Genomic DNA, 10,884 nt, shown 5'->3' with positions numbered 1-10,884 from the left:
GAGGAGCCAGCCGGTTACGGTGAGGATATCGAACCGGCAGAAGAAGAAGTAGAGGAAGTTGAAACCGAAACCGGCCAGGACCCCGAATCAGATTCGGATGAAGAGCAAATAGAGGAGCCGGATATCGAAGCCCAGAGACGGAGATATCCTCTAAGAGAGAGAAGGCCCCCCCGGAGATTTCCGGATGCAGAGCATGTGCTGCTAACCGATGAGGGGGAGCCAGAAAGCTTCGAAGAAGCGAAGGATGACACCCACAACCGCAAATGGTTAAGTGCCATGCAAGATGAGATGGATTCCCTACATGAGAACCATACGTACGAACTGGTGGAGTTGCCGAAAGGAAAGCGGGCACTCCGAAACAAGTGGGTGTACAAGTTGAAACCGGGAGATGCCGGCAACCCCCCGAGATACAAAGCCAAGATCGTGGTGAAGGGGTTTCAGCAGAAGAAGGGCGTGGACTTCGACGAGATATTTGCCCCGGTAGTAAAGATGACCTCCATCCGGACGGTGCTGAGTATAGCGGCAAGCATGGACCTCGAGGTAGAGCAGCTAGACGTGAAGACGGCATTCCTTCATGGTGACCTCGAAGAGGAGATCTACATGCAGCAACCGGAAGGATTCGTGGAGAAAGGGAAGGAGCACCTGGTTTGCCGGTTGAAGAAGAGCCTCTACGGGTTGAAGCAGGCCCCCCGGCAATGGTACCGGAAGTTCGACTCCTTCATGACCAATCAAGGGTACCACAAGACGCAGTCCGATCACTGCGTGTTTGTGAAGAAGTTCGAAGGAGGCGACTTCCTGATACTCCTTCTGTACGTGGACGACATGTTGATCGTCGGACGGGACCAAGTCAAAATACGGATGCTGAAGAAGGCCCTCAACCAGACCTTCTCAATGAAAGACTTGGGTCCGGCAAGACAGATGCTGGGGATGCATATTATCCGGAACCGGTCAGGGAAGCAATTATGGCTGTCACAGGAGAAGTACGTGACAAAGGTGCTTCACCGGTTCAACATGTCAGATGCGAAACCGGTCGAATCGACAGTTCCGGCAAACTGCAGGTTATCCGGTAAGCAAAGCCCAAAGACGAAAGCAGAGAAAGCGGATATGATGAAGATTCCATATGCCTCTGCCGTCGGGAGCTTAATGTACGTAATGGTTTGTACCCGACCGGATATAGGATACGCAGTCGGAGTGGTGAGCCGGTTTATGAGCAATCCCGGCAAGGAGCATTGGAACGCTGTCAAATGGATACTCTGGTACTTGAAGGGCACTTCAAATATGTGTCTCCGATTCGGCTCCGGAAAACCTCAACTGGACGGTTTCACCGATTCGGACATGTCGGCTGATGTGGATACCAGCCGGTCTACATCTGGGTATGTGATGACATATGCAGGGGGAGCTGTTTCGTGGCAGTCGAGGCTGCAGAAGACGGTTGCATTGTCAACCACAGAGGCGGAGTACATGGCGGCTGTGGAAGCCGATAAGGAAATATTATGGATGAAGGACTTCATCGGAGAGCTCGGTATCCGGCAAGCTGAATATCGACTCTATTGCGATAGTCAAAGTGCCATCCATCTTGCTAAGAATGCGGCCTACCATTCCCGGACGAAGCATATCCAGCGAAGGTATCATTGGATCCGGGAAAGAGTAGATGACCAGGAGTTCGCACTGATGAAGATCCACACGGCCGAGAACGGGTCAGATATGCTGACCAAAGTGCTGATACCCGACAAGCTGGATGCATGCCGGAAGAGAATCGGACTAGTAAGACACCCCATGCCGGAGTGAAGGGGGAGTTTGTTGGGAGACAGGTCCCTCCGGATGGGAAGGGAGAAGAATAGTACCGGATGAGGAGTACCCGGCTACGGAGAGCCGGATGGTGCAGACCCGGTGAGAACCGGATGAGGAGTACCCGGCTACGGAGAGCCGGATGGTGCAGACCCGGAGAGAACCGGATGAGGAGTACCCGGCTGCGGAGAGCCGGATGGTGCAGACCCGGTGAGAACCGGATGAGGAGTACTCGGCTGCGGAGAGCCGGATGGTGCAGACCAGGTGAGAACCGGATGAGGAGTACCCGGCTACGGAGAGCCGGATGGTGCAGACCCGGTGAGAACCGGATGAGGAGTACCCGGCTACGGAGAGCCGGATGGTGCAGACCCGGTGAGGAATGCTCACTGGATGAAGAGACATATTCGTAAATATGTTTCTGAGAGTCCATCGAGGCTATATTTGTAAATAGCCGAAAAGTCATATTAGTATAAATATGACTTAGGGCAAACTTTTAGTTTTGTTGTTGTCATTTCTTGTTGGTGCAAGAAAAGAGAGAGTGCGTAACTGTGTACAGAGAGAGAGAGAGAGAGAAAGAGAAAGAGGTCGTTGCCTCTGTTGTAACCGCCACCTGTGGCGAGGATCGTGAGAACGAGGTCGTTGCCTCCGTGAACTCACTATTGTACATTCTAACATAGGGATAGTTTGCAGCATGTGGGCTGCCGTGGTTTTTTCCCTTAGTTTGGGTTTTTCCATGTAAAAATCCTGCGTACTTGTCTCTTCTTCGTGTTGTTCATTATTTCCCGTTTTCTGTGTACGATTCTAAGCTCGGTTGTGGCCGAGCGTTGCGTATAGGGAACGTGCAGCTCCTGACACCACTCTCCATTCAACTGGCTTGTGTTCCCCCGACCCCCGCGCACATCCCCGACCGAACCGGGCATGATTCGGGTCATGCGACGATTTCTACGTACATACCTCGACGTCCCTGACCCCGACATTCAAGCCAGCCTTTGCTTTTTGCAACTACTGCTCATACTCCTTTACTCTGGCCCGTATGAAGCCCCCCCTTCAAACGACACAACCACCCAACGTGGGGCCTTGCCTTTGATTTGAATAAAGGTCCTACTCGTTGTCAACTGGTCGGCCTTTGGACCCCCGTCAACATGCTCCCCGCCACCTACAAATGGGATTTTGAAACCATGATCGACATGCGTTTTTTTCCTGCTTACATAAGTTTTAGTCGAAACCCCCCTTCTCCCTTCACCGGCCACAACACTTGCACCTGGCTCACCGGCCCCAAGAAGGACTTCTTCACAACGACCGACCAAATGCATGAAATCCGGTTGCCACCACTAAACATCCGCCGTCTTCGCCATCATCTCCGCCGCCACCCACCCCCCGAGGAATCCCCCTACTCCATCCTTCTCAACCCCGACGCCTAAAGCTCCCCTCCCATAGTTCACCCGGGAGTGTGCACTCATTAGGTTGGGGGGGGATGTTAAGCGCTTGGATAACAACACAACCAGTCATGAATAAGAGCGCATCAAAAAGGACGTAGTATGAAGACGAAACGACAAGAGGAAAAGAAGCAAAGAGACGTCCAAGTGTGAAAGGCCCATATACCCTAAACGTGAATGCTAAACTGTTCATCCATGACACTTATTGTGATTGCCAATACCGTGGAAATAAATGCAACAATTTACTAAAAATTTGGATGATTATTGAAAAGTGAAAAGAATAAAATATGGAAGCTTGTAAACAACAGACACAACCGGTTGAGCCAAACAATAGTAGACAATTAGGTATACACAAAGAGTGAAGTACACTAAGAAAGGGGGAGACTGAGTTAGCAAACAACAAAACTTCTATTAAAAAATAATAGTACTCAGTACATGCAATGTGCTCATAGAGCTCTTTTTAGACAAGCCCTTGACAGTGGGTTGACACAATTACTGACAAAATACTTAGTGCTCACTTATGAGCTCCGACACTAAACAACCTATTATATTCCTATTACTAAAATAGGAATGTAGGCTCTAACGACACCTACGACCGTCTAGCTTCTTCAGCCGATCCGGCTTCATGTTGAGCTTGTAACTCAACGAAAAGCATATGTCATCCCTATGTGTTTCACAATTCAAAGATCACGCGACTCAAATGCAAATGGATGATGCCACAATGGACATAGAACTAGAGTTGACAACAAAAGCAAAAGTCGAGAAAAGGGAACGATTGAAGTCTGAAGCATATCCTACTATAGAAGCACTTCAATGGTTCGAGCAAGCATTAAGATCGATGATATAAGGTTGCTTGTTGGTGAGGAACAAATTGTCGATATGCAAAAAAAGTTGTACAATTTAGGAGCACCAACAATGACCAATATGTTGAGAAACGAATCGTCAATCCACAATAATGGAATGTGCTGAATTACATAGTTTGGAAACACAGAAGACAATGTGCACAGATTTTACGTGGAAACCCTAAAGTGGGAGAAAACCACGGAGAACGGAGCTTCACTATATATAGTGGATATACAAGGACGGGATTAGAGTACAACACTCTCTTGTCTCAGTGTATCAGCCATGCAAGGCTCTTACAAAACGTGGTTATGGTGCCGCTCACACAGACTCTCTTCTCGTTCTCTACAACAGAGGATCACACACAATTTTGCATCACACACACTACAAACACTACTTGCCCTAAGTGTATTTATATTTATACCCTGTATGGGCTATTTACAAATGTAGCCACTACTACACAACACTACTATTATTATCTATATAATAAGTAGCCATCAATTGACCCTAGTGTTGATTGTCCAGCCGGTCCAACTAGGCGGCCTAGTCATCGACCATCTGGTCGGTCCGACTAGTCGGTCGCGTCTTCGACCTGGATCTCCTTTATGTCAACTCACCCAGTCGACTTTCTTGCAGTCGACTCTTCAACCATCGGTACTCGGCCTGGGCAGTTTGCTCCTCCTAGTCTTCGATTGTTAGCACTTCTTGGCCCGAACAATCGGCTCTTCTCACTAGAGGGACATATTCCTAACAAACTCCTCTGTGGGGAGGGGTATGTTATTCCTTTCCTCTGTCGATAGACTCTAAGTCTGTCCATCGATAGGTTCTTTGTCAGCATGTCAGATCCATTGTCATCAGTATGGATTTTCACGAGGGTAAACTCTCCCTCTTCGACTTTCTCCCGCAATCAGTGATACCTTCTCTGTATGTGCCTTGTCCGAGAGTGGTATGTAGCATTCTTGGCTAGGTGTATGGCACTCTGGCTGTCACAATGAAGCAAGAAATCCATTTCCTTCATTCCCAACTCGCTAAGAAAGTTTCTCATCCAAATCAACTCCTTGCCAGCCTCTACCGTTGTAACTATTTTTTACGTGAAGTCCCTCCAGTGACAAATCAGCCCCTCCTATTTTAGGTGAAGTTTGAAGCATATCCTACTATAGAAGCACTTCAATGGTTCGAGCAAGCATTAAGATCGATGAATAAGGTTGCTTGCTGGCGAGGAACAAATCCCAGATATGAGAAAAAAGTTGTATAATTTAGGAGCACCAACAATGACTAATATGCCAAAAGGAGGAGAACAAAAACAAAAATTTGGTTATAAAAGAGGTGAAACACTCAAAAATTTGAATGAACTTATTGGAATCTCCCCAAACTAGATCGAAACACATGGTGGAAGAATACAGAGAGGCGGTTGCTAAATTGTGAAAGTGAGAAGGTTTGGTGTTTGGATTGTAACTTTGACATTTGATTTTAAGGGATAAAAAATTGTGGGTGTAATTTGCCATCCTCTAAACAACAACCATGATCCCTGACTTTTTATTTAAATCCTATGATGTTTTAGGTTTTTAGTGTCTGGATTTTTTATATCTAAAACGTCAAGATTTTGAGGTTTGAATATATGTATGACAAAACTTTTTTATGGTGGCTGAAATTTTAGGGTTGTAATGGTTTTAGGTCGATTTTTGTGATCGTTGGCCCAATTCGTGATTGAAATTATATGAACTATGAAGTTTCTCGTCTTTTAAAAAATGCCAAGGGTACATGAAGTTTTTATGGTGGATAGAATTTGTTGTGTCTCCGAAATCTGAACGATGAAGTGTTTATGGTTTTTTGATGAATATGTGTCGTCTTTAAAGCATTTCGTTTGTGTTAGTGGAACTTTCTAGTATCTTGTAAACAAAATATTGGTGCAAAATTTTAAATTGTAGATGAAATCTGAGAAGGTTAAGTGTTTGGAATGAATGATCGTTGACAATTTGTTTACATTGGTTGATGTCCCGAGTTTTTGGTGAGTGGATTTTTTATATCTAAAACTTATAGGTTTTGATTTCTGAATATGTTTAATAATGATTTTTTTCCTTTTTATGATCTTAGAAGTTTTTCGAAGTTTCTGATCTCTTCAGAAATTTCAGCGGGGTTAGCCTTGACAACGGTTAGATAGAGCCGGGTTCACCGTGAGAGTCGGAGGGGTAGAGTGGGGTTACGCGTGATAGCCATGGGTCAGAGCGGGGTTAGCGTGAGAGTGGGAGGGGGGAAGAGCTAAGTTAGGCGTGATAGACGTGGGTCAGGGCCGGGTGGTTAGCCATGAGAGTCGTAAGGGTAGAGCTCTAACCAACGGTGTAGATCGCACACGATTATGGAAACGTGTCTAACATTGTCTCTGACTGCGATTTGCTCACCAGGTCAGATGCCAGGACATGCCTATTTATTTATTACATATACCCCTGGAAGTTTGTATAACATATAACATATATGTATATGGTTCTGGTATCAAAATAGTGAGGAGATGAGGGGGAGGGGGAGGGGGAGGGGGAGGGTGTGTGTGTGTGGGTGGGATTGGATTGGAGACTGGAGTGCAGAAAGAAATTATTATTATTATTAGGGAAAAGTACCAGGATGCCCCTGGAAGTTCGACTATTTACCAGAATGCCCCTGGCTATGTCGAACTTCCAGGGGTATCCTGGTACTTTTCCCTTATTATTATGTATGTATTAGGGCCGACCCATCCCGTCCCATCCCATCCCATCCCATCCCATCCGCCGTCCGGGTAACGCTTCTTTGTCCCTCCTTCTTTCCTCTGTTCTGTTCTGTTCTGTTCTGTTCTGTGTGATCCTGCCAGTGCCCCCTTCGAAGAAACAGCGATGGATGAGAATTAATTAGTGTTTTGTGGTTGATTCTACTCTTACTTCTCTGTGCAGGTTTTGCTCATTTTCTTCCTCCACCATTATTATCTCGTTGCAGACGCTTCTAGTTGCGAAGGATACTGACTTTTTCCTTTGGTGGTCACTGGCGTGATGGCTCTACCCCAGCTTCTGAAGAAGAAGAAGAAGGTGTGTGTGTGTGTGGTTGATGCCTTGTTGGTTTGTTCGCCGATTCTTTTATGTTCGCATTAGAGATCAGGTTCCGACTACCGAATGTTTGGATTAGAGATTAAGGACTAAGGTTACGTTATATTGGCACTAGAGGTCAAGCTAAGGTTGCCTTCTTTTTTCTTTGGAGATCAACCTAAGGTTTCCTCATCTTTGCACTAGAGATCTAGCTAAGTTTACTTTACGTTTACATCGAGGGTGAAGCTAAGGTTACTTTATGTTTTTTTGCATTAGAGAACAACCTAAGGTTATGGTATGTTGCATTAGAGATCAACCTAAGTTTAGATGTTACCTTATGCTGTGTTAGAGACCAAGATAACACCACTGTATTTTGCAGTAGGGAACAAGTTAAGGTTAAATTATTTTGAATTTTGTGAGTCAGTTAGCTTAATGCTGTGCTGCATCAAGCTAATATTGCCATTTGACTTGAGATTACCTTATGTTGCATTAAATCAAGTTAAAACTTATCTTATGTCTCATGGTTTATTGTGTATGCTTTTGCTTGTGGACGAACAGAGTGATGGAATTTTAAGATCCTTTGGGAATCTAGCAAGGTACCGATACTATGAAAATGCCTTCCATTCCATTTATGAAGGTATGGTCAACTCTTCTTTGATCTTACAAACCCATATGAAGATTTCCCTTGTTCAATGCTGGAAATGATCTCAGAGTTCTTATTTTTGCAATTATTTTTTTGCTGAGTTTTTCTCATGTTAGTAGAGTGTTTGTTATGCCTTGCCAAAAAAACCTGATTTGGTGGTATTTACTCATCATGGTTATTCGTTTGAGCAATGGATTTGTTTAGTTAGTATAGAATTGTCTAAAGTTATAAACTTCCATGATGGTAAGTTTCCCATGTATGTCTGTGATCTACAGTCTGATTGCACAATGCAACTAGTAAAACTTTTCTTTTGTGGTAGCCCGGAAATAATCAGAAGATGCTTGCTGAGAACAATGGATGTGGAGATGATAAGTATGGTGTGTTGAAGAATAGGTGCTCGAAGATCGACAACCTAGATAAATTTTTATTTGCAGAAGTTTGGTTTACTTACCTTTAAGATCTTTGTAACAAGACACCGCACCTGACTAAGTTAACTGTGTTTTTGATGTACACAACCCAGGAAAAGAGAACATGGTTTGCATTTTGTCATGGCCATTACTGTGAGTCGAAGAATATTAGAGTAACTCATGTTTAGGGACAACACAACAAAACAAATGGAAGTTTGAATGAGCCCCGATGATTTAAATGGAAGGACTATAATCTCAAAACCTATTTTACAAAAATATATAAGAGTGATATTCCTCACGTCTTTAGATGAGCGATGGTGAGATGAGACTTAATATTCCAGTAGTTGCAAGAACGGAAAGGACACTGTCACATGTGTTATAAATGGGTGAGGCTTCATATTTTAACAAAAGAATGAAAATATATTGAGAAAAAAAGAGAGTACGTTGAAGTCAAATCTGTTCCAATGTGTATTACCATCCCCCATAAGAACTATTATGTAACATTTGTTACTTCATAGTGTATCCTTGTATTACTTTGAATTCCTCTTTAGCTTATAGTATGTTCCTTTGAAATTCTTATTTCCTTAGCAATGGCCCATTTATTTGATATCTTGTATCTTTCATAATTTCTTGTGTCAGTATGATATATATTTTGTTTCTCTTTATAGGTGGGCAACAGCGAACTCTCTCTGGCTATATTGGCAGATTTGCGAAACGAGTGACAGACAATGTGGATGATGCTGAAGTATCACTTCTGAAAGAATATAACAAAAGAGACCCAGAATATGTGATACGGTGGTTTGAAAGGAGTCGTCCACATCAATGGTACAGTCCTGGTATTTTGGCAGAATATGTGAAGGCCTTAGTCAAGACTGATAAACTGGATAAGATTGAATTGTTGTCCGTTATACAAGAAGGTATCCATTGACATTTGGAAGTCCTGGTATTTTTTCTGGTTTGCAACTCTGATTTATTTCTTCGTACATTCTGTCTCGTATGCACAGGCTCTAAAGCTCGAGGTGGAGGGCAAATACAGGGTTTGGGAGCTTCCTTTGCAGGTTCTCTGCAGCCATCACTGGGAGGTATTGGAGCAACAAAAGATGGCATTCTAGGAAGTGCTTCTTCTCCCATTCATATGGTTACTTCTGAAGGGGGCTTTAAGCAACAATTCTGGCGTACTGTACGGACATTGGGGCTGGCCTTCCTTATGGTTTCTGCAATTGGAGCCCTCTTCGAGGATCGAGGAATTGGAAAAGGTTGGATTTGTTTTTTTTTGTGGGATCAAATGTGGCTTTGTGGAAATCAAGAACTCTCAACCTGTGCCTTACAGGGGAAGGGTTCTAACTACTAGGCTAACTTCGTATGCTCAATTGGTCTTCATTTGTGAGCTTATTTTGTGAACAGGCCTTGGTTTGAGTGAGGAACCACAACCAAGCATAGAGTCGAATACCAAGTTTAGTGATGTCAAAGGTGTAGATGAAGCGAAGGCAGAATTAGAAGAGATTGTATGCTATTTACGAGATCCTAAGGTATGTTGTGTTAGGATATCAAATTGAAGGATGGTTTTGGCTTCTATCACTGTCAATAATTAATGTGATGAGCTGGCAGTCTTGACTTGTTACTATTTTATTCGCAGCGGTTCACCGCATTAGGTGGAAAGCTACCCAAGGGTGTTCTACTGGTCGGTCCACCAGGTACTGGCAAGACAATGCTTGCACGTGCCATTGCAGGGGAGGCCGGAGTCCCATTTTTCTATTGTAGTGGCAGTGAGTTTGAGGAGATGTTTGTGGGTGTTGGGGCTAGAAGGGTTCGTGATCTCTTTGCAGCAGCAAAGAAGCGATCTCCATGCATTGTGTTTATGGATGAAATTGACGCTATTGGGGGAAGTAGAAACCCAAAAGATCAACAGTATGTTAGGATGACCCTGAATCAGCTTTTAGTTGAACTTGATGGGTTTAAACAGAATGAAGGGATCATAGTCATTGCAGCAACAAACTTTCCAGAATCTCTCGACAAGGCACTTATCCGTCCTGGGCGCTTTGATCGACATGTAGTGGTACCAAATCCTGATGTAGAGGGTAGACGCCAGATCTTGGAGTACCACATGTCCAAAGTAAGCGGACTCTGACAGAAATCCTTTATCATTGTAAGTTTTACTTTAAACTAATGTTCTTTTTCAACTTCATGCTTATGGAAGGTTCTGAAGTCTGATGACGTTGATCTCATGATAATTGCTCGAGGAACACCTGGATTCTCAGGAGCTGATCTTGCAAACCTTATAAATGTGGCTGCATTAAGGGCAGCCATGGATGGTCTGAAGTCAGTTGGCATGGTGGAGCTGGAATATGCGAAAGATAGAATTATGATGGGCAGTGAGAGAAAGTCAGCAGTCATATCAGAGGAGTCTAGAAAACTTACAGCTTATCACGAAGGTGGACACGCTCTTGTTGGTACACAAAGCTACTATTGTTCCTCGTGGGTCCTCTCTTGGTATGGTGGCCCAACTCCCTGAAAAAGATCAAGATAGCCTCTCCCGAAAGCAGATGCTAGCCCGCTTGAATGTAGCAATGGGTGGTCGAGCGGCTGAAGAAATTATCTTTGGGGAGAGTGAAGTAACTTCGGGTGCATCGCAGGACTTCAAATCAGCCACTGATCTTGCGCAAGCGATGGTGACAAAGTTTGGGATGAGTAAAGCTGTTGGGCATGTTGTCCACGACTACGTG

The 10,884-nt window shown here is 44.3% G+C and overlaps 1 protein-coding gene across 1 annotated transcript; it reads left to right on the top strand.

The window, feature by feature from the left end:
• Positions 1–6,959: 6,959 nt before the first annotated feature.
• On the top strand, positions 6,960–10,878 carry LOC147848220 (ATP-dependent zinc metalloprotease FTSH 5, mitochondrial-like; the record flags this gene model as incomplete). The annotated part of the gene is given in 8 exon segments (XM_087338583.1): positions 6,960–7,114; positions 7,670–7,748; positions 8,830–9,078; positions 9,166–9,417; positions 9,566–9,690; positions 9,798–10,274; positions 10,359–10,609; positions 10,611–10,878. Coding segments are annotated over 8 exon segments (1,737 nt in total), but the record flags the coding sequence as incomplete, so codon positions are not given.
• Between the last annotated feature and the right edge of the window lie 6 nt (positions 10,879–10,884).

This window comes from Azolla caroliniana, unplaced genomic scaffold (assembly GCF_043228905.1).
Source record: "Azolla caroliniana isolate FFs.n. ecotype wild unplaced genomic scaffold, voAzoCaro1.0.p SCAF_451, whole genome shotgun sequence".
Taxonomy (NCBI): Eukaryota; Viridiplantae; Streptophyta; class Polypodiopsida; order Salviniales; family Salviniaceae; genus Azolla; species Azolla caroliniana.
This window is presented reverse-complemented; position numbering and strand designations above follow the sequence as displayed.